At 36.1% G+C, this 25,789-nt stretch overlaps 1 protein-coding gene across 3 annotated transcripts in view; it reads right to left on the bottom strand.

The window, feature by feature from the left end:
* LOC126869769 (titin) overlaps window positions 1-25,517 on the bottom strand; it is a 46,868-nt gene extending 21,351 nt beyond the window's left edge. For 2 of the 3 annotated variants that reach the window (XR_007690991.1, XM_050626710.1), the window contains exons 1-2: window positions 24,362-25,517; window positions 393-610 (exon numbers count right to left, since the gene is read on the bottom strand). Coding sequence is in view for 2 of the 3 variants with exons in the window: in XM_050626710.1 (XP_050482667.1) it covers window positions 393-518 (126 nt within the window). In the remaining variant the exon portion in view is untranslated. The remainder of the gene's footprint in view (window positions 1-392; window positions 611-24,361) is intronic. The other variant, XM_050626709.1, reaches the window with a different exon arrangement.
* Between the last annotated feature and the right edge of the window lie 272 nt (window positions 25,518-25,789).

Below are 25,789 nucleotides of genomic sequence, written 5' to 3'. Positions count from 1 at the left end.
CCCGTTCTCAGCTAATAAATTCGAGGCGCACTATGTACATACAAATATGTACGTACGTACACGTATGTGCACACTATTCTTCAACGTACAACTTGATTTTCGATGTGACTTACGTAAGTGGCTTTGAGTAAACTGAATTGCTACGCGAAAATCGGTATGCTTTTAAAAATTGACGTACCACTGACTCTTTAAAAAGCAAGTTAAGTATAGGATAGAGATAGCCACGATCGCGATCTATGGATTAGGTATGTTTATACATTTGGAGGAAATTTGAGAAATGTACGAAAGCGCGGTAATACACATAAAAATGTTCAAATGTTCATTTATCGTAAGAAGAGACTGTAGCAAATTTCTATTTGGATTTCACTGCGCTAAATAATATTACAGCTTACCTTTCCGGGAGTAGGTGAGACCGATGTTGGGTTTAACCCCTGCTGTAGATGATACATTTTCGGGGTGAGCACAGATGGAGGTGCGCCGAGGCTACCCGGGGCGACAGCCACGCTCGTCATGGTCATTTCCTACAATGGACCCAGTCCTCGGCTTCTTCGAACCACCTGTCCGCGGCCTTCTGCGATCTACGTAATTGTTCATTCTCGTACCGTGACCGCTGGAACATATACGCGTGCAACTTTAGTCAAGTTTTCCTTCATTCCTGAACTTTATGTCGGCAAAGCGGATAAAGCGTTGTGAAAGTAAATTAAGGAGCGAATGGAAATTATAAAACACTAGCGCAACGTTTTCTAAGTGTTTAACGAGCTTCTACCTAACTTAATAAAATACAATACGATAAAAGAATAAATAGATAAATAATTGTAGACAAATTAGAATAATCATGTTCGAACACGCGTGTAAAAGAAATTATTAATTAACAATTTGTATGGTTCGAAAGTAGAAGAAAGCAACTGCGAATTCCTCAAAACTTCACGCGGACACTAAAACTTTACTTCGAAATTCTGTATTTCCACGTTATGCTGATTTCTCTCAGGAAATCGCCGTGAATATCCAAATGCAACGCCGACGAATGAAGCGCGAAGCTGGAAAGACGTGTCTTTTTTCGCGCGTTGCCACGGGTATAAAATCACATCGAAATGGCGATTTGTTAAGCAATCATTTCGATCGTATTACGACACTTCACAATGGTACCGCGTAATTTCACTCTCGCCAGGAGATCGCAATTGCACAATTTTCGTCGCGCCAGACGAGACATTCGGGCGGACCTAGAAAGCGTCTAGGAAATGCTAATTTACCAGAGTTACTGGTCTTGCTGTTACGTGCACGAGGCCCCCACGAATATAGTTGTCGACTTGACAATCTGGTGCAATGAATCGAGGATTACATAGTATAAAATTACAATTCCAAGAAACGTACGTATACGTACGTAATTTCTTCTTTGTGTCATTTCTTCTTGTCATTGTGATAACTTAATTATCGTAATTATTTCGTATTTGTTACCTATACGTATATCGATGGTAAAATTTCTTAATATTTTTCTCAATGAGAAACTTTTCCAACGTAGATCGGAATTTTGATACTTCAAAGGGAACGAAAGAAAATAGAAAAAAAGGAAAAAAAAAGAAAGAGTTAGACAATAAAGTATTAATTAGAATTCACCATACGAGAAAAATTCGCGTTTGGAATTTCTAATATAATAGATCCGGAAAGGAAAGGAAAGAATTTGAAACTTTTACAATGTAGGTTGACACACCTCTCTTACCGTCAGCGGTGTAACTATACTCTCGATACTGTTACTTCGTACTGGCGAGATTCATTATGATGCACCGGCATGTCGCTGACTGATTTTTTTTAAGAATCATCGTGACACGCATTTCATTCCGTTGATCTCATTGCCGATACCTATTCGCATGAATTTATCTTACTAACCTTCATTTCATATACGCCAAGTTCTTATGTTTTAAAAGGATAGCAAGATGTTAAAATATAATTGCAAGAATAAAAATCTATCTTTGGAAAAAGGAAACATTGAAATTTCGTTACAGAAAATCTAAAGCTCTTTGTAATTGATCAAGTATTAATGATTTGCTGTGTTTCTCTCCATCTCTATGCGTCATTTAATATAGTGAAACTAATAATTTTTGCTTCACACGCAAAATGAGGTCTCAAAGGTAAAAATTCTTTATTTCAGATCAATATCTCTATTCTTAAACAATAAATCTCCCATTGTAGATCAATATCTTGCGACCAAGATAGTTATAGGTAGGAACAAGTGAAAAGTAATAAGAGAAAATTGACTGCCGGCACACGACTGTATCCGAGAAAACAAAAGACAGGGACCTCGATGGTATTTTATTTTCGTAAGTATCCATTAAACCAAAGAGAATATGATCTGGTTAGGTGGTAAACTGACCCGATAACGGTTCTCCAGAGAAACGGTTATCGACACGCAAAGACAGAGAAAACGTAAAAATAGATGTAAAAGAATGGCAAGAAGAATTGGACAAAAAAAAGTGAAAATGTCGCGGATGAAAGAGCAGGAGATAAAAATACTTTTTTATCTGCTATGGAAATGATCATATCGAGTCTTAAGGTATCTAGCTTTAATAAATTTTGCCTTCTACAGTTACAAAATGAATATATCGTATATTCAATTTATGTCTTAGTCTTATCTCCTATTTATCTCTTGTATCTTGTAATGCGTAACAATTCAGTACTAATTATAAATTCCGAACGTTAAAGAGAATTTTGTAAATGCCAGGCTAATTTCGTAGCTACTTCCGTTTCCGGTACAGCTTAGTAGAAAAGCAGCAACGCAAATACAAAAATATCAACCAATTCCTCCTTTCACACAGGTTCTTACCAATAAAATTGCATATCTAATAGTTTCTTTGTTCCTGCAAAATAAATTGCCATCTCGAAAAAGAATATTCAAGAGTTCGTTTTTGCATTTCTGTTTAACATATCACTTTCACTGTCAGTGAAAACACTTTCGATATCGGTACGTATTCCAGCAATTTCCAGCAAATTTAATCACTTAGAACGAGTTGAATTTGAAATCTCACAATTTGCTAACGTTAATTTAATAAATTCCTCGTGTTATTCCATTGTGGAATCCTCAATGGGAATGGAATGACTCTAATGTTTCCCACAAGAATGCCACTATGCTCGTGGAGGGAGAACGGGCACAAACCGCAACTAACGCAAAATAATTTCTGTCTTAATGGCCAATTTTGCCACATTTGCTCGTCGGAAAAAGCGTGTGGGCGAGGCGTAGCCACAGACGTATCGATTTCGTAAGAACTGGAGAAATCAGCGGCTGTTTTACGGCTCACCTAGCCGAAACAGTTGAAGATGTTAAAACAATCAAAGAAGATAACCGGCTCGATTCAGAAACTGGCGATTCCTGCTTTTTTTTTCGTTGAAAAAGGAAAGGAAAGAGAAAAGTAAGAAAAGATTGTCGAGAAGCACGAAGAGCATAGCGTAAACGTCATTTATCTTCGTTTCCACGCAAAGCGTTTGCATCCTGCTAATCGCATTTTTATCGCTCTCATTCTTTTTAATGATAGCGCGAAAAATGCTTAATTAACTTCTCGTCTAGAAGAACTTCTTTCTCAGTGGAAACTGTCGGATTAACATCGCATCGTGTGAGAAATCGCTTATTAATTTCACAGATATCTTTTATCCGTGGCACTTCCTACGTACATATTATAAAAATATCGCTATAGTCTTGAAATTCCGTACGATATCGTAAATTCTTATCGATCTACGAACGAACAAATGTGTATTATTAATTGTTTTAATAAATCGTTTTTCGACGGTGAATGAGGTAACGCGATTGACGCAACATTCCATGTAAGTACAAATATTTAGTGTATCACGATTGTCAGGAATTATAATGCCTTTGTGTACTAGCAGGATTAACAACGAGGAAGTGAATTGAATAAATTCTGCACACTCGTTAATTTCAACGTGTGCTCCAAGATATCTTCATATACACATGTATGTCTGTATACCATCAAATTGCCATCAAAAACGGGGGAAAAAATAGAAATGAGGAAAACATGAATTTTGCATTTTTAAACTTATTAGAAATCATAATTTTTCTTTTTAAAACACCTATTATAAAATAATTATTTACAAGCACATACTTGTAATACTACTAAGAATTATTATGTTTCATGTTTATTTCTTACAACTGGCAATTTAATGCGCGAACGATTCGTTCGTAGTAAATATATAACATTTTAGATATCAAAGTAAACCGACAGGCATTGAGAATCTTTTACATTAAAATCAAAGTATTTCGTGATACTTTCACACGTGCGGCGATTCTCGCTGTTATAAGTGCGCACTTGACGATCGAATTTACAAGCCTGCGTAAAACGATGTGTTTTCTACTACATTTTGCTTCACTATATATCGAATATTCTAGAGAATACCACTAACAAACAAAAATTGGAATTAAACGGAATTGGAACTAACTGATCAAATATTAAAAGTTACTTGTTTAGTAAAATTTAATTATCAGAGAAACAAAATTCCAAAAAGTTAACGTTAAATTATTCGTTTTCTGAAGAATTTAACTTCAAATTTAATTCAGTTTCACGGCAAATAATTAACTATATTTCTCAAGCATATGACTCAACATATTCTTCAATCTTTTTTTATTATTTAATATTCCACGTCGACAAAAAAATGAAAATGTCATCTTCAACATACGTAAGTATGCTTCTTTATTTCGCTGAAAGGAGGAACGCAAGATTCCGTAGGTACGCGGAGAAACCATCCCGATAACCTCCACAACTTTCTTACCTCCACAATCGATCGAGGTGCAAATATAATTTTGTTTTTCTCTCGCTTTTACCTCGATACTGAAAGGCTTGGCCAGGAAAGAAACGAACGAGTTCCTTCGTGAAACTCAAGCCGTTCTCGGGTCCAGTAGAAGACAGGCGAAGTTGTTACGCGAACCTGGCCGCCTTCCGTCTGCTCCTGCATCTACAGCACCGTGCAAAAAACTTAAAACATTTACTTTTACTAAGTCCTATGGCAACAATTAAACGTATTTTTGGGAAACAAATCCCATAAATCTATCGTAGAAATTAATACTAATTTTCCAGTTAAATAGTTTTTAAAGAAATAATAATTAATAATAAAATTAAAATAATATCAAATATATTTCTGTTCGTTCATAAAACCAGAACATTTCTATTTTATAGATGATCTAAAATTGTTGCCTGGTGCTGTATATGCATTCTATCTGGCTTCCAGTATTTATGCAAGTATATAATATACTTACTTACTTGGGTGGACAGACTTTCCTCGCTCCATGAAAGTTGATTCTCTTTGGGCGTGAGTCGCGTGTGGGGTTCACAACTACAATTCTCGAGTGAATGGTATAAATTGAACTCGAAAGAGTCCAAGCCGATCGACACTTTGCACGCCTACCTTTCCCCCAAACTATTCCACGGATACATCGTACGTTCAGCGTCCAACCAAAGTCAGCTAAATGCTATGATTTTATGCACGAATTCCCTTCAACGCTGATATCCAATTAATTTAAACATACGTGCAATTCTCCTTCCGAGTTCGACTACGGCAATTTCAAAATATTGCTCGAAATTTGTTCAAACATTTGTGCGTAACATTTAACGTACATAACAAGAATTTTGTTGGATATAAAAAAAAAAAATATTTCAAGTGGGAAGAACAGCAACTGTTCCGTGTTTCGCGTGATACTTGTCGTTTCGGATTACATATCCCATGTAATACTACGTTACATTCTTACGTTATCGCTGGCTTGAGTCTCTAATGTATATGCAATACCGTAAGGCAAGATACTTTTTTTTCAGTAACTGAATAGACCAAGGGACATTGCCACGGACATTCTTCGCTGTGTAAGTGACGAATGCAATCTGCGAAGCGATTATGAAAAAAGAAACGAACAACTGTACAATGTAGAAGCGCAGCGTCGCACACGACCTTCCGTTGTTGAATAAGAGAACACTAAGCCCGTTAGTTGCTCCGAGAGAAATAACATGCACGAGATGTTATGGGAAAGAAGAAAAAATGTTAAATGCCTATAGTTCTTGCCACGAGAAATAAAAAGTATTTGTTTTAGACAGGTTCTGAAATCGATACCTTCGATGTAAAACGTAATTTGGTATATTTGTGTGTAGGAGAGTATTCTTCGCTCGTCCATAGAAAGTGATGTAATTAAATTAAAATAACGTGCGGGAAATCCATGTTCTGTCGGATGATGTGAAACAATTTATGATTCTTAAACGCGAATATTAAGTATCTTCAGACGGAAAGAGGACATTTTTAATGCGTATTGCAAGAGCGGAAATGGAGTCTCGTACCTGGCACTGTAATCTTACGTTGATATTAATAATAAATAACTAAATTACAGATACTTGCGTAATTTCATACTTTTGTAGACGTAACTAAGGAAACGAAGAACCTCGATAAACTGTTTTACCTACCGAATATTATAGCAAGCGACTATCTATTTAAAGATCTATTTACACATATGTGCACTACGATTGTGTAGACAATTTATTGGTATTATATATCATAGGTAGTAGAAAATCAATCAGCAGCGAATAAGTGAAAGAATCTTAAGAATGAGAATACCGCCGCAGGGCAAACACAAGTGTTTCGATAATATAATTTGTATCAAGTATTCACGCGATATATACGTTATCCAATATCGGGTTCGGTTTCGAAATAGCGCAGATGCACGAACAATCGATGCGACTGAATTCAAACGCTTCTTCATCTCGAAACGTTTCCTAACCTCTAAAGTGCTCGAGCAAGTAGTTACGCGTGTCGGTCTATCTATGATCCCTATTCAACGGAGAAATACGTACACAAGGTTTGGTTAAATTATGTAAGCCCTCTGACGTTTTTATTGACCCGCATATATGTATTAGGAAGGTAAAATTTCTTCGCATCCAAGCATATAATGTAACCTAACCTACTCCCACCTACGATGTAGGTAGACGGCTTTCTTCGCTTCAAGAAAGTAGCCTCACTTCGGGCGTGCATCGCGGATATATACGCGCAAACATTTTACGCAAGTTCGATCTCTCCTTTCTTCCCTTTCCTCTCTATTCCTTTCACAGCCGCTCGCGGCCTTTCTTCGCGTCCTCTCTTTAAAATACATTTCCATACATACCAGCGATCGGCCAGTTGCGTTTCGATAACGTACAAAGACTATGTGGCAAATATACGACAAGTCCAATTTTCTCCAGTTTCTATTTCTATCGCATTTATTCTCGGAGGACGAAAGGGAGTAGATACTTCTTCAACTTTTCGATTGTCGTAGCTCAGATCGAATGATGCAATCTGACGAAATTTCTTAAGTATCGTTTTTATTGAAACGAATCAAGTTTCAGAGATTTAAATATCTCGTTTGTTATTTTTATCGCCGGTTAATTTAACGTCCTTCGTAAATTTTAACGAACAGCGATAAAAACGAACGAGCTAATAGAAAGATGCGTTCGTACGATGTGCAAGGGAGTCATCGATGTGGATGGACTTGATGAAACCATATATCACGAAGGAAATCGTGTCTGAAGAATATCAAGAATTTATAATATTAATGGAAACCTAAAGATATAATTTTCCTGTGAAATGATCGAGTAAATTGCAAAAATTATCATGTACAGAGTGGTCGATTTTACTTCCTAAATACGAATTGCTGGTTAACTACTTGCTGGATAAAGATACGTTCAGACAAGAATTTAATGATCTTAATTTGGCGTAATTACTTTTTCTATAAATAGACGCGTAAAGGTCGTACGGAGGTGACATACATTCCCTTAAATGGAATCATATGATTTTTAATGCATAATCCATCTTGACATTCTCCATAAAAAGTTATTAGCCTATTCGTGTCGAAAAGCCATTAGTATCGCGAATATTTGAACTTCTATTTCGTAACATCTATCGTGTAAAATACAAGGGAACACGTGAGGTACGATTTTGTATTTTTTTTCTCTTGTTTCTTTATGCGATAAGTTCTAGAAAATAAAAGTTAAAATACCTACTAGACGAATAGTTTTTTGATACGAATGGAGATACTAATTTTGTATAGAGAGTGTCAAAGCAGATCGTCTGGTGAATTAAAAATTATTCTATTTAAGAAAATGCATATCACCCTCGTATGACCTCTACGCGTCTATTTACAGAAAATCTAATTACACCTAGTTAAATCCCCCTCGAAACCATTCAATTCCTGTCTGAACATATATCTCACACAGCACCAGTAATTCGCATTTACAAATTAAAACCAGACATTCTGTATGTTTATATGCTTATACAATATCACACGTACTTTATGTTAACCAATTAACTGCGTTCGACGTTTATACACGTCAATCGAAGATTTTATTTCGGTGCAGTTGACGCGTATACTCGTCATTGCTTGATTTTACCTGCATATCCGCAAACTCCGCAATTAACAAGTTAATCGATACAATGTTACGATGTTGCGATAAAATGTTACAATATTAATTAATACGAAGTAAGGTAGATTGTATCACCGTTCATATTGCAACGACGTTATGGTTCTGAACGTTCATGTCACGATCGCGATGAGGAATGGCGTCTTCCGATAAATTAGCGTTAATTTCTGTTTATATGTTCGCGGTATAGGCTTTCATTCGCGTCCAATAGAAATAGATTAATGAGTCCCCGAAGCCGGATTTCCTCCTTACGCATGAGATAACATCGGATTAAACCTCGGTCGATCGATTTCCATTTCTCCTTCGCGTCAACGCTCGTGACTTGCTCGTTTCGATTCGGCCGGAGATCGAAATTGCCTGCCGGCATTTATTGTAAATTAATCTCGGGTAAACTCCACGATTACAAATTACTATGCATTTCCACGTAATGCTTCATTGCAGCACACTGTTCGCTGTAAAACGCTTGGAGGAGGAAGACGCTGGCGAGGGGGTAGAATCACTTCTGTATTACAAAATATCATTACATGGTGGCATGAGCGCAAGTTATGAGTTTCGTTTATAAATTTCCTCGTAGCGGTATCTCATTTATTCGCGCATTCGCTCGCACTGTGCTGAATGTGCAATTTTTGCCTTTCCTACGTATATTATTTACGTATTTATATACATCAACGTCCATAAATATGCCAGGACACGTTTGGAAGAATGAGATAAACCCGTAAAATTATTGCGAAATTATTAATATTCTTTTGAAATTCATTACCATCTTTGGATCTTTGGATCGTATTGTAATAAAAATCACGTACTTATTCTTATTTCTCGTAATTATTCCCAGTAATATCAAGTGTTCTCTTCCCTTAAATCTTTCTTTAAATATTCCTGGTTTCCACTGTCTTGATTAATTTTGCACACTGTATCATTACATTTTCTTATATTTCCTACGTATATCGTGATTTAATTCTATGTAAATGATACTACAAGTTAGATTGAGATTTTAGGCTGTTGAATTTTGTCTACATTTTTTCCAATAGGATTTCAATTAAAAGAGGTAATTAAAACAAAGAAGACTGGCACATGCATATGTTAGTTATATGTTGAGACAATTTTTTTTTATATTCATATATCGCTTGTGTATTTTACGTAACACATGTTCTATTTCTTTCAATGTATTCTTCGCACTGTAAATAAATTATAATTATAACAGCAGAACCGTACGAGAGAATTACATCAAAGTTACTTTCAAACGAAAGAAAGAAGAACATCGCTCGGTGCTGCTACGTCCATTAAGGCATTTGCACATTGCAAATGCAAAGCACAACGTAACGTAAAGCGATACTTTTACGGTATTCGTAAACATTTGCAAATAGCCGAACGGGAAATGTGTAAACGAGATCCTGTTTAATCAACTATGTATGTATGCTTCGTGCTTATTAAGTCTGGATTATTCGTTTGGATTATTTGCATATTGATTGATAATTCTCATAAAAGAAATTACCAGATATTTTTCCCTGTTGACAACTATCTTTAAGTTTTTGTACAGTTGTACACGAAGGGACATAAATTAGACATTTCGATAAAAAACATATAGTTTCATCGTTCAAGGTAAACTACTGTTGCATTTCTGTAGGAATTGCAATTCAATTCCTCTGTTAGTAATAAAAATAGAAAAAAAAAATGTGATCAAGAGTAATATCTTCGATATTTCTAAGTTGATCTTTCGTTGCGTAAAATATCTCGTACAATATTGCATACTATATAAAATACAGTTATTTATCCGATGAAATGTAAATGTAATGTAATCGTATAGCAGAAAAGAAAGACGTATATTTTATACGTTCTAAATTTAAATGCTGCCCTGTCTCTGTGCTTTCTTTTTCTCAAATAAACACAGTTTGCACATACGTGTACACGCACATATCGATGTCTTTTACACCATGAGATAGCTACACAACCATCGAACAAACTCAGTCATGCTCCGTTTACTTCGGGTCAACAAGGAGGCCACCATATGTAAGTAGAACTGTCTGTTTCTTACATGGCGTGCACACTACATTTGCTTTTCTATAACTTTATTTAATAAATAATTTCATTTGACGCTTCGTTGTGGCATACCTTTCTACAAGAAAAGGGACTGCAAGTGTCTTGTCTATTATATATTCGTGCAATAAAAATGAATATGCACGTTTAAACGTGCAATTCTTTTTACACCGTATGTTACTTGTTGTGGATTTGCTTCATGGTATACATTATGTTCGTATGCATATATGATATTTGTAATCTATACTTTGAAATAATTTATTTTGAAATATACATTGAAATAATGTTTGTCTTTATCTCATGAATCTAATGCGATGTACGAGATATTTGAAAAAGTATCTATATCTACGTATATAATAAATAATGGAAGAAAAAAAGAAGAATTTTCTTAACATATTAATTACCTTTAAACAAAGAAAAATGGAATAAAATATTATCAATGAAGTTCAGCGTAAGACCACGCTAAAAAGGAAGTTGTTCATCATGTTAGTCACGCGTTTGACGTATATATATTCATCAGTGATATGTGAAGATCTTACACGAATGTCTAGCAATCGGAAAGTAAAGACAATGGCCTCCGCTCGTGCACTGCTCTCTTCCGGAGACAGGGTTAACAGCCTTTGCTACTAGTTCATCCTTTTATGATCATACACGCGTATTCTATTCGATATGCACAAATAGCGGAAAACACGTTTGTTCAGTAGAGCAAAATTTTAAATAACGTAGTTCATCGTAGTTCACCGTGTCTACGCGCATTCTGATACACGCGATACTCTTTGTTACATGTTCATTCACAAAAGAATTACGTTTACAGTTAGACCTGGAATAGTCAACGTTTATTAACTAGGTGGTAAAGTTGTTAATCTAAATTTAACTGAAATCTACGTTCAAAGTGGAGCGAAAAGTGAATGACCTCTTAATTAATCCTTATCCTTTTTATCTCTATAGATTAATATCTTAAGGTTACAACTTTTTTAAAACTTTTTAGCAAATTACCGAGAAGCCAGTGGATAGCAACGCAACAAGTAGTCAAGGGGAATAGCGTTTAGATAAAAACTTTAAACGAACATTTCTAACCGTTTGCGATCGGACGACGTTACGTTTGCAGTTTAACCGTAATCATAGTGTAACATTTTATACCGCGTTATCGAGAATTTTTCCCCGATTACAAAACATGCAACTAGTTGCGAAAAGAATTTATGTTGCTAAATACTTATACGAATAAAACATCTTTTTGCTCATGTTCTGTCACACTACACATAAATTAGCGTCTACTTACGTACAATTGCGTTATCATTTTCTAGATATATAGGTTTTACAGGCTGTGAGATATAAAAGTAGAGACATCATCGCATGTGAAGTAGAAGTAGAAGTACATGTGAATATTATACATGTAAATATATATTTTCCGTTTTAAATCATTTTATCGAATTACGTATGATCCATTGTGTTCTATCAGGATAAAGATTACAACGTTCGACAGATTAGGTTTCGCGTTTCTATAAAGATGAATTGTTGTAAAAGACGTGTCTGTAAAAGAAAGATACTTTTCGGGCAACCTGATATAAAGGATCGAATAACGAAATACTAAGACTAAGAATACCGAAATAAAGGGAAAGGAGAAAAGCAAAAGCAATTACATATAAAAGAGATAGTATTTGATATAACAACAAGTTGGCCAAACATTCGCTAAACTGAACGCCGTTCAAGGCCTACAAAGTTCCCGATACCTTATTGAGCGGTACAGTTACTTAAGTAGGCGATCTTCTAATCATTCTGACCTCTATAAACAGACAATGGTAAACCAGCTATGATTCAGAAGCAAACCAGTTCAGAATCAGAAATTCCTTTGCAAAGATATACCTATATATAAGAGAAATAGGCAAAGCCAGCAATGAACAATATTCCATATAATAACCTTAACAATTGTTACAGCATATGCAGCTAATAACATTGCTTTCGCGTGTGATTGTCGCGTCGAGCAGGCTAGCCAGTCGTAAAAGGTAAAGCGGGAGAATTTGCGACTAAGAGAGGGAGAGAGAGAGACGGAGATAGAGACAGGAAGAAAGTCGATGTTTCCTTTCTCGATAGCGAGAATTCAAACCGGTCGCCCATCGCGTTTCCAAGTTTTTGCTTGCAAGCATTCGCCGTGACCAACGGTTCATCGACGAACACGGGGCTAAACGGGTCATCTCCATTTGTCTTCACCTCGTAGCTTTTAAATTCGTCCGTAGGTCTCGGATAGAAGTCGTTTTTCTCCGGTATGACGATAATTACCAGCGGACAAAGTCGTTCGAACAGCAACGAATTTGTTGCAGGATTTTCACCCATGAATCTGTGAGGCTCCTCTTTTTATCTAAGCCGATAAATCCTTCGAAGGGAAGTAAAATCGATGGTAGTGAAATCCTAGGAAATCTGTTAGCACCGTTTAACGAGGAGCAATAAATCTGTGTGGGCAAGTCGAGGAATATTTTTTTGGTCGTGTAGCTAGACTTTCTGGAAATGAATACAGCGAATACAGTGTGAGTAACGTTCGAAGGCGGAGGGAATATATTCTTCCTTTGAATGCAGTGTGTAGGAACTTAACGTTTTATTTTTTATTCGTTATCCAATGATATATGTTAACAGATAATTACGATATATCTACTTCGATATACGTGTTACTCAACGAAATTCGTTTAAAAGCTTTTCCCATTTTTTAAAACGAGCTGAGACTCGAAGCTTCGCGAACAACATTTCTGATTTAATTCCACTGTTCGTAAAAAGATCCGCTCGATTGCCATTAGACTCAATTCCGATCGGTAGCACATCCAGACCAGTGTTAATTACCTAACTCGATAGATGAAAGAAACGCGATGCAACTTCGTCTTACGGGACTTCTCCATCTCGTATTTTCGTAGAAACGAAACGTGTGTGTGTGTGTGTGTGTTTGTTTCAACACGAACATATAAAAGTTTTCTTCTCTACAGTTAACATCGAACAATCAGACGCTTGAACAATTAAATCCATTGAAAATATCAATCGATTTATCATCTTAAATCGTAATGTTATTTCGAAACTAACTATTAACAAATTAACTATAACCAAACTATTGCCTCTGTATTCCTTTTCGTGAGTAGGCTAGCCACACGAACACCACGGTGGCATTCGACTATTTACTTGCCCATTGACACACTTCGCAGGTGTGGCGTAATGTGGACTCGACGAACGCTCCAACTGGCTGCATCGATTTCACGGTATTTCAAACTTCGATATGAAATTCATAAGATCGCGTGAAGGAGGGGCAGGATGTTCCATTAGCATCAAACGAATGCTATATTCGGATAAAAATGATGGCTGAGGAATGAGTTTCGAGCCTTGATGTAATAATTCTGTATGGTGTAAATCTAATTGGAAGCAGTGAATAATCGGTCTAGTGCAGCTTATTTTTCATACGTATATGAGCCGATAAATGTACGTTTAGCGATATGAAATGCATTCTCGAGTATATATATCTCCAGATATTACGTACTTTTACAGAGGTGTAATTTAATTAACGACAAATATATGGGCTCTTGTATTTGGTTTTATATCTTTTACGATATTACGGAGCTAAGATTTTACTGGAAATACAAATAGCTTTCGATAAAAGTACTGATTATCGTGAAAGGTATATGTTAGATCAAAACATGTAATAAGCAAAATGAGAAAGCAACGTATGAGATGGAGAAAGAGCATCGGTAAAGATAATTGTAGCGAGAAATGGTAAAGAAATAAAAGAAGATTAAAGATAATCGATACGTAACGTGTAAAACAGAAACTCGAGACTGCTTGTTAACTTTTCCATCGAATATCTTCCATACTATTCGACGAATCAACGTGTTTTGCTAAAGAATTCGTATCTTCTGGAATAATATATTTCGTAACTTTTAAAATTTTGTATTCGCATTTATGTAGAATCTATATTATTCATTAATCGATTTGTAAAACCTAAAATCTTGTAATTCCCTCTTCGTAAACAGCCATCCTCGAATCTACTGTTTTAAAGAGAAAGTCGTAGATTTGCATTTTTCGTCAACATCGGAATCTTTATTTGCCGAGTAACGTTACCTACCGATTAAATAACTCAATACCTTGTATTAAGATTTTCTGAGTGACTAACGGTTGCTGTCGAAAGTCTACACCAGATCCAAAACAGGATCTTCGCGACAAAATGAATGACCGTCCAACAAAGAAATTCACCAGCCACTCTGAACGATTTAAAACGATGAAATATTCTTGAAGCTATGGAATCTCGATAGATTTTCAAATATTCTTCAAGCAAACCATTAACTGAATTTAGAGAATTTGTGTGAAGAGAATTGTAGAGAATTTAGTGAATTTAGAGAAGTTGTGACGAGTCTTTCTCTGTGCTGATACAAATAATTTTGATAATTTTACCTTTGACTATCTATATAGTGTAAAAGTTTCTTTCTCCAAAGAAAGTTCCCGAGGAATTACATCCATCGAATGGCTGACACTGGTACAAGGCATGAAAAGAGAAACGATCGCGGATGAAAAACACTTTGATTGATAGGGGAGATTATCTAACTGAAAAAGGTAATAGAAAATGGCAACTAACGATACCAATTAGTCATAGTATTTATACAGATCAATTAAGTTTAATAATATTTTGAATCACTCAAGTCCAAAGAACTGCTATCGCAAATAATTTACGCGTATTATACTATGGTTGGTATCGAGCATTATCGAGATACACGTTCATCGAAAGAATCATTCGAATAAAATTTTTAGTTTGCCTGTTATTTACTTCTGTTGCTTTATCTTAAATAGCGGTGTATGGATGATAATGCGTTCGAAAAGCTCGTTATTTTATTTGATTTCACCAGCAAAATATACAGATATTTATCTGCAGCACATGGAGTTTCTACTCCAAAATTTTCGATGCGTTGCTTTAGATACATTCGTTTTCATACGTCTTAACTTTCCCATTGCTTCGGTGTTTCGCAGCGTTTCGGTATCCAGTTGTTTCCAAGGTGAGCATTTTACGGTAATAGATGCATTTCTTGTAGAAGGAAGACAGTTATCTATTAGCGTTCCAACGGATGCATTTTCAACTTTGACGCAACCGTGATAACAGTTCGATCTTTTTTTTTTATTCGAACGCGACAAGGTGTATAGTTCTCCGATGCGGTGAAACGCGAGGACATCGAAACAAAAGTGGGAACAAGTCAACCTTCGCAACTTTCAAGGAGTGAAGGTTCAGATTAGCGGTATATTAATACCAGATATAACTCTCATTCCTTCGTACACGTATCGTATGCTTAATCCAAACTCGAAAATAAAAGCTTCTCGTGTTCCATGTCACACACACTTTTTGACTCGTCAAGGTTTCATTACATCGAACAAACATATAGCACAATGTACACCGTTCCATTCGCTTTACGTTTACAATAATTTACAAAAAACGTGCAATTTTTAATAGAATCCTCCAATTTGCGTTTAAATGCAGGTTAAAGCTGTTTCTGTTTAATACGAAAAAACACGCGCGTGATTATCGAAATGCTTATACAAATTATACAAATAGAAATAAACAAGAGAACGTTACATTAGCAGAGTACTTTGTACGAGTGAATTGATTGATATCTCGTAAAAAAGTGCCGTTAATCTTGCATTAATAAATAATAAATTGTACGCAGTAAAAATAGAAAATTAATCTTTGTACTATAAAACACGTCTTTGTGATTCAGCGTTAGTGACAACGCGCGTATCAATTTTAACGAGCTTTATACCGGGTGGTTGATACGCGAAAAAAAGGAAGTCGAATATATAGAATAAAAAATTTTTTTTTTTAATTTTTCCATCGAGACAACGATCTACGATTTTCTCGAAAACAAAGCCTCAAACGAAAAATTTTTATTCTGTTTTCGACTTCTTCTTACGCGTAGAATCATCCCCTTTCCGCTTATACCACCAGTTACCAACCACCCTGTATATTTTTCTATTTTTATTCGCGAGTATAGCTCGTGACGATTAAATCTCTCACTTGTTTCGTACTACGTTTCGGGAAATGTTTATCGTAAAAAAAAAGATGCGATTTATCATTTTCATCACGCGCTGCTGTTCTCTCGTTGTGACTCGTTGATCGAGCAAGCCGCTTTTAACAGGACGCTTCGCTATTACCATGCTGCTGCAAAGCGGAGTACATACAATACACGCTGTATTATCCGTTTCCAACACAGCCGCGCATAGAATCACAAAAGGTTACTAGGTTTCACATTGCGTAATTATGTCGTCGCTCGTTCCTCCAGGAACTCGCTCTGTTCACCGTGTCTAAATTTTTGTTCGAGTTCGATTGAAACGAACGAGCGGACTCTCCGGCTTCTTGCAGAGAATTTTCCACAAAGGTGAACGCTTCACAGAAATACCACGGCCACCGGTAAACAGATGTATTATTCATGCCAAAGATCAAACGTTAAGCATTAAACGTTAATAATTTATCTTTTCCACGGTTAAAGAGGAATTGAATAGAACGGTGTGAAAACAGAGAAAACGGAGTTCACTTTCACGTGGAAATGGATCTCATACTTATTTTTTTACAACCTGCGCGTTGTTCCTTCTTTCAATATTCATTGACAAATATTCGTAGAACGTACGGTGTATGATTTCGATGACGATGCTATTTCGTTGCTCGTTTCGAATTGAGAAATCGTTGCTTCAAAACAGTTTTTGATCCAACGAATGATAATAGTGTTTCGGGGTCATATGTTCCACGTGATCAGCTTCTGAAAGTAGCCAGACAGACGGTCATTTTTTTAGCGTACTCGCATAATATATACAATCCTCGTGACTCTGGGAAACCTGTTTCGTCGACCTTTAAACGATAATTGCCGTTTATTGCAATTTTCGTTCGAGCTTCGAGCACCGATGCATCGTTCGTCAAATATGGAACGAAATTTTATCATTCGCTTACATCGAGCAATACCAATTTCTATCAGGATACGAGGCTTATAAATACCTCTTGCAATAGTAAAAAACTTTATTTACTTATGAAATTTTGTTTACGTGTGATCGATTGACCGAATAAACCGATCTTCTGGCCATTAAATTTGAACGCGAACATCTATCGCCACGGATGAAAGCGAGGAGAATCAAGAAACTCCTGTTGTGTGAAATCTCGTTACACGAGCTGTTCAGATGGACGAAGTTGTACTATACAATTGAACAAAATTTCAGTCTAACTTCTATCATCCTAAAGTTATATTCGATTGACAACTAAGTGATTGCGGATTTTGTCAATACCACCTAATGACAATCAATCAATTAATTGCCAAGCCAATATAACTTTAGAATGATAGAATAGCTTGGCTTATCAGTTGCGAATTTACGTATATCCAAGATCTAAGATATTCGAGAAATAATGAAATAAAACATAGCAGGTGGCTCTTTGTTCGCCGGAAAGTGAAAGAGAAAAGAAATCGAGTCAGAGGAATGGAGGTGATCGAAGAACACCGGAAACCACCGTCGAGACGATTTTCAAGCGTTCGTCGCGTGTTCGCGTTTCCGGGCGGAGAACGTTCGACCTCTTTCTTCTTTTGGCCACAGCTGTAACGTGTAATTACGCTCAATTCGGATTTTCACGTCCCTTTCGTGCCTGCGCGCCTCTCGAAACACGAGAAAGAGCGCGCGCACTCTCGCCAGAATTCGAATCCTCTTCCCACTGTGTTTACTTTCTACGAAAACAATCAGAGGGAATTTTACCGCGATGCTTTCACGATTGTCTCGCGTTCTCATTGTTCCGTGTACGTCAAATCCTATTGAGTTAACACCGCGCTGTCCGCGGCAAACTAACGGCAAGCTTTTTAACTCCTTTGCGCCTTTCCGTGTGAAGACAATTATCGTGCGCGCATCTTGCCCTGCTCGATCCATGACGACTTTATGGGATCTTTCGATCCCTCTCGTCTGTATATGTGCAAATCGATTCGCGTATATGTGCATTGTACATGCGCGCAAGTGTTCCGCTATTTGTTTGCCACAGACGTCTAACGTTTCGTAAGTCTATCCCCTGTGATTTTTGACTAGAACTGTATTTCCTTCATCTCTCGTTTCTGCGGTCGAGAATCAGAAGAATCAACGGACAAGGATGACGCAACTGGCGGTTACTCATCTTGAATTCTATCGTCTTATGGTGGAAAGACCGTTATAAATTTTCTAAACTATACGTCCTCCTCGATCAACAGTAATCTGAACTGCAGAAAAATGTACCGTCAACATAGTCGCGCATTTTTGCCTTATCTTATCGCGGTCGATGAATATTACGAAGCATATTGGAAAGAGGTATACCGTGAGAAATAGAAGCATTGTTACAGCTGGCTTATCGTAGAAATAATTTTTTCTATTACTAAGTACGTGCTGTACGTATAACTGGATATTACACGTAAACACTCGCAATAGTAACAAGTGTACAGAAACAAAAATAAAGCCACAAATATCGTGTCACGTTAAAAGAGTATCCGAAAGATATTTTGAAAAAAGAGTGCAAATATAATAGCAGATATACAGGGTGGTTGGTAACTGGTGGTACAAGCGGAAAGGGTGTGATTCTACGCGAAAAAAGAAGTCGAAAGTATAGAATAACAATTTTTCGTTTGAGGCTTTGTTTTCGAGAAAATCGTAGATCGTTGTCTCGATGGAAAAATTAAAAAAAAAAATTTTTTTTATTCTATGTTTTCGACTTTTTTTCGCGTAGAATCACCCCCTTTCCGCTTGTACCATCAGTTACCAACCACTCTGTATAAACCAGGAAATCTTTTATGAATATAAATCTATAATGTAAAGTTGCTTTAAGTTTTGTTAAATTAGAATCGTAAATAAATTGAACGCGTCGTGCATGGGAATAACATGGTCGATATTATTAACGAGCAAAATCGAAAGTATAATGTAAGAAGTATACTTAAATATATCTTAACACGAAAAGATACACGCATACGTTTTTAAAGATACGCGATAACGTTCTACGCGAACCAGGCAAGAAAGTTGAATTATTCAAGCATTTCCATCGGAAAAGGTGCAATTATATTTTCTAACTATCTGGTTGCATCTGGTCGGCTAGTTCGTTAAGAGAATTAATTAAGTACATTTCCTTAAATAAATGAAAACAATAAAGCACTGACGAAAGTAAGCTTTCTCCTTTATTTTCATCCTTATGGTTGCTTTATTCCTAAAGAGATATTCGATAACTCGAGTGGTTCTGAGGCGTAACCACGGTAGACATTTAATTTTAAGAAGAAAAACCACTGTAGACCTATGTAGAATGAAAGAAACCTTTCCTTTCGCTCGACTAACTTCGAGCGGTAAATCGTTCCGATCCAATAAATAGGAAAAGAATATCGCTGTGCATAATTTTTCCCATTCAAGCGAATCGGTTCTGCCAGCTCGGTCGATCGCTGTAGCTCGATCTCATCGAAAATCCTTATCCCTCCAACGTGCAATTTCTCGTGTCACTTGTGACGAGTCGCGAGTCTTACTATTTGTGTCTACAAGGCGGCACAAAAAATCCCTACACTGTAAGGTAAATAATACTAAACGTAAAATGAAACGAAATTATTCCACATATTCTGTGTATTCTTCGATACGAACGTACAGAATAAGCGTAAAAAAAAAAAAAAAAGAAAAAAACGGAAGAATAAAATGAGTGAAAAAACGAGAGAATAAAAAATAACACGTGCGATAAGAATATCCATCAAAATGTCCTAACAGAAAGAGGTTCGTCTCGTATTTGCTATTTTTTTTAGGTCGGTTTGTTTACCCAAAGGCTACTTATAACTTCGACTACGATTTACATACGGATACCTTTTCCAGAATACTAATGTACCGTATTCTTCGGAAGTACCAGTTCTTCGTCATGCACCTTTCGGTTGGACCTAAAAAATATCCAACCTTGGCTGCTTTCACGTGAATAAGAATCGACCACGGGAAAATCAGAGATTTCTACTCGAATACCGTATGCCTCGTACAGACGTGCAAGATAAACGCGTAGCTCGTAGACAGGTCGCCGAAGAACTGTTACGGCAACGTTTGTTCAAACACGACGAAAAAACCCGAGCCAAAGGGGGTTAAGTTAAACCGTTGACACGTGATATTCCAGTTGGACCGCGACGCAATAGTATCCGAAATTAACAAGAACGATTCGACGTGCTTTTCAAATGGGAACACGTAGTGTAGGTCTGAACGGGCAATTTATTCCTATCACGAATCCTGACGGCGGAGGTCAATCCACTTGGAGTCAGGATACTTACTCAAACTGGACTTACTGGATATCGTGGAATCGATGATGCCGAAGGTTGTGGATGCGATTCACGGAAACCGATCGCCAGATATTTCGTTAGTTATGGTCTCGAACGAAACAAATCGAACGAATCGAACTGCTCTGAATGTGCTATGGGAAACTGTTAACCGAAGGCCTAACAGTTCTTCGACCTTCTAAAACTGTCCAACTTGAGATGATCGAGAAACGTTTGCGGTCCGATCTGATGGATCTTAAAACGTCGGAATTGCTTGCAGGTAAGCTGGAGCGGCAAATTGTTCGAGAATCGGCTAAGAAGTTAACTACCAAGGCAGACAAAAATTGCTTTCGTTTGATCTTTTTCCTTCTTTTTTTTTTTTTTTTCTTGTTCTTTATGCGTTATTAACGCTTAGGGTGATCGAGAAGAATGTCGAGATTGCGTTGGTAACAGAGTAATAACGAATGGAGAATTTGCAGACGACCTCGTTAAATGTTCGTCGCGGATTCCAAGTCGATTCTCACACTACGACTCACACTCAAACGCGGTAATTTGTTTTAACCCGTTAACCCCTTATTCCTTTTACGATTACTAGATCGGTGGATTTGCCAAAGGAAGAGCACTCGTTCGCCAGTTTTAATTGAATCGCTCGAGAAGGATTTATCGTATAAAATTCTATATATTATACATACAGGTAAATATATTTCTTGCACTTGCATATTTCATAGGATACTTAATGGTTGTATAATTATTTTCATTGTGTAATACATTTTTGAATATCTTCTTTGGCAGGATAAAGCTCGCAGAAATGTCTCCTCGGCGTTTGAAAAACATCATATATCTTCTTGCATCTTTTTCTCTGGTATTTTATTTATCAGATAAAATTTCTAAGCAATGACGTAAGATGTTTGTTTTGTTTTAAACAACAGAATAAAATGACAGAATATATACGCAGCTATATATTCTTCGGGTAATCAGAAAACTAGTATTCTACAATTTAGGAATAATAATTATTATAAAAAATGGTTTGGTTTCAGGATAATAGCGAGCCAGTAGAATACAATAAAGTTTGAAAAATACGGACATACGAGTAGCTACGTATTTTCCATTGTGTCGTAAAGATTCGAATATGAGATATTACTATATATAGTTTGACGAAAAAAAATAACAACTATTGTTTTTTAAGACAGACCATAAATTTATATAATTTCAGTATTTTTATTGAATTTACGTCAATCATAAAAATGTTTCTGACAGATGCATATTATGCACCGTGCAGGAAAACGTTGCATATTAAATAATCATAGTAAGTCACTCTATGGCTTAAATGAAATATTCTTGACGCAGATGGGCTTATTACCAAAGAATTCGATAATTTTTCAGCGATTATGTAATTTGCGACAGATCTTACTTAATGTTACAAAACACTCCGGGACGTTCTTTTGAAATATCGCCACAAACGGCATTATAGCTGAATTACGACAATTATGTTTCGCGTGTTTGGTATATCCTCCTTTTCTATTAAAAATCTGGATAGAGGAAAATAACACTTGTAAGTACCGAGACAGGATCGATGAGTTAACAACTTCAACGAAGGTTTCTTCGTTTGTACTCACGTAATAGTACACGTGATCGTTATCTATGATCTAAAGAAAAAAATAAAGGATATACAGAAAATCCGTAAACGCTTGAATACTGTTTTCCGCTTGGGAAGAGATTACTGCTGCTCTATCGCGTGAACCAGTATTAATAAATAAAAAGACATGGAGAATCCAGTACAACCTATTAAGCTACTTTGAATATCTAAAATAGAAAAATACACGTTGATATTACGTCAGTATCTATGTACAGTGTTATTGAGGAAAAAAATATACTTTGAACGAACTTATTTTCCAGAAATTGAAACATTAATTTTTTCCTATTCTAATATCAAAACAGTTATTTTTTATTTGTGCTCCTTTCTCGTTCTGTTTTCGTAGAATGAGAATTATTCAAGAAGAATTAATGGTAGGAAATTAATTAAGGTAGAAAAAATGACAAGTTAATTAATTCAGTCTATAAATTTCAATATCCTTCTGCGTTTCGTATACCTTCCCAAGACTAAATATTTAAGAAATGAAAAAATATATTTCTTTATGTATTTCACCTTGTTTTTTGATTTGGGTTAAACTATAGTCGAAGCCACGTGATTCTACCTTGTTCGAAATACCAAAAGGTAGCAGTGAAACAAGCGACCGCGTTTCTCCGCGTTGAAGGAATGCATGCAAAATGACCGACATAAGAGTTTACTTATCACCTGAGCGTTAAAATGTAAAATTTCCTCCGGGTATTTTTAAGACGACGTTGTTATTAAAAACTGTATAATATTTCGTAATTACATAATAAAGTTAAAATGCATTTTTCAAAGATATAAATGTTAAGTATCAGTCGATACTTTTTAATAATCATTATTGCAATCGTTTTTACTTAACAGCGACATAAAATTGAATCTGCAGTAGATATTTCATTTCTTCTTAATCGACGTCCATCTTTACCATCAATTATTCATGCTGTGATGATGAAAGAATATTTTTGACACTTTTTCAACGTACAGACATTTAAAGGTCAATGGTCCACAGATTCGTTCATGTAAGTCAGTTATTAAGTAACGTTTGCAAATCAACATAAAGGCCACACAAATTTGAAAAGATTCCTTTCTTAATTGTACTTTCTTCATGATGAACGCATCGTACAGTCAAGTATAGTGTAAGCAACAAGAGTAATTTCTACAGTCAGTTATTTTTTTCTGTAAAGGATTTCAGTGTAATAAACGCAAACTGCTTAGAAGAACAAAATTAATTTTTCTGCGTTTGAATAAGAGTTTGTAACCAGCATTCACACTATATAACGTTTCATAATAATTCCTATTTACATAAATATATAATTTATCTTTATTTTTATATCAATTTTATAGAAATCATTTATACTATTTAATTTAATTATTAAATTATATAAATTCATACATTATTTCTTGAAAAACTTTCCTATTTACTTTAAAATCTCTCTTGGTGATCGACATAGTCGAGCGACTAGAGTCCTTCAAATGTTTCGACAATTAACCTCAAATCCTACTATATTTGCAATGAAACGTCCAAACAAACACATGCAGTTTTTCAAGAATTAGGTTATACTCTATATAGACAATCTAATTGTATATAGTAGTCATAGTATCATTAATATAAATAATTTCTCCAAATGGACTGTTTCTTTGCATCTTATGTCATCTTTAGACATATTTTTTTATGCGTATCTGTTGTTCGCTGAGAACTAATTATTTTATCTACAGCATTATGTATAATGGGTTTATTTATTCATTAGTAATAATAATAATAATGATAGTAATCGTAACTGTCGTCTTACACTATACTTGACATTTCTGCACAACTACGTCCTACCAAAATGTCAGAATATTCAAGGAATTTTATGTCTGTCATTTCCAACATCGATAAACTCTCCATATACTCATTTGCTGGCACGATCAACGACGAATCCTGCGTACATACACGTTAAACGACAGAGACGCGGAACGAGACCACGAGGAAAGCGGTTGAGGCGAGAGATAAAAGCGGAAGCAAAGTGATAAGAAGAAGCTGGACTTACCGCGGCTGCCACCTAATCCGTTCACGATCGTATCCAGAGTGTCATGGCACAACGATACAACAATATAATCAGCCGCGCACACTGGCGAACCGGCTTGAAAATGAAACCACCGTCAAAAAACTTTGAAAACAGAACTTCACTGACAGTTTATTTCCACACTGTTTTGCGTATATGTACTCTACAGGACAGACAGTTGTGGTCCGCGGTTACATGTCGCACTGTCGCACGCGTGCACCGGGCCTAAAATTCGCAGGTTAGCTCCGATTGGCTGGCGGACCTCGATCGCCGAGTGGCAATCGAACGAAATCGATTCACCTCGAAATTGAATGGATCGAGATCACATATAAAACGAAGCGAGCATGCCGAACGTCGCCGGCCAAGTGAGAGGCTAGCGGCACTACCGACCAACCAATGTGACGTCAGAGTGCCTCCTCTCTTTTTGCCATTCCATGGCGAGCACCGCGAGAAAGGTGCCTGTACAACTTCGTATTCCCTTCTCTTCTGTCCTTGTTTGCGAGGAGCACCGAGGAGACCTTAAGGATACCTCGCTGCCAGCGAATATTTTCATCGAAATTCTTTGGACGAATTACCTTTACAACCGTACTCGACAGGGACCATCCGCGAAAGAATATCTCGAAGAGAGAAGCGAAGAAAAGGCGGAAAACATGAACGATGGCTAACCCGTTTGTCGAATCGACTAGTGAATTGCACGAGGCTTTTGGTCAAGCGTGAAAACGTGAAATTGGTACACTTAAGTGGTCCACTAACCAGTGCTGGAAATGGAGGAGACTGACAATGAGATTGAAAAATTGAATAAGGCAACTCTAGAAATATCGCATCGAACTGCATAATTGTATTTTAATATAATTGATAATCGTTTTTCAAATTTATATAACTTTTATATTCCTTGTACATATCACGAAGAGTATTATATTACATGAAATGTGAAGCTAATTTCGGTCATATGTTATGTAGAAAGGAAGGTAATGTTAGTTTTAGTAATTGAAGAAAATTGCAGTCTTGCTTTTCCCTCGTTATCCGTTCAATAAACTTGTCGCGCGTATGTATTTTATATAGCCGATGAAGTTTTAGACACAAACTAGTTGATGAAGTGTATTCAAGCGTTACTATATTAGATTGGTTGAGTAACAGACATTTTTTTTTAGTTTTTCAAGATATCTTAGCTTAAATGTTAAAACGCAAGAATACTGTTGCCAACGAAGTGTATTTATTCATATTGACAAAATTAAAAATATTACTTACAACGTTACTCAAAACAGTTCACTCTTATAAATTTCCAAAACATGTAATTTTTCAAAAAATTATAATTATTAATTCTCGCAGATTTCATTATACAATGAAATTAAATAAATAATGAATAAAGAAGAAAATTAAAGGCGTTTCACATTTTTTTAAACTTATGGCGGA

This window comes from Bombus huntii, chromosome 9 (genome assembly GCF_024542735.1).
Source record: "Bombus huntii isolate Logan2020A chromosome 9, iyBomHunt1.1, whole genome shotgun sequence".
NCBI classification, from domain to species: Eukaryota; Metazoa; Arthropoda; class Insecta; order Hymenoptera; family Apidae; genus Bombus; species Bombus huntii.
Note: the sequence above shows the minus strand (reverse complement) of the source record. Positions and strands in the feature narration are given on the sequence as shown.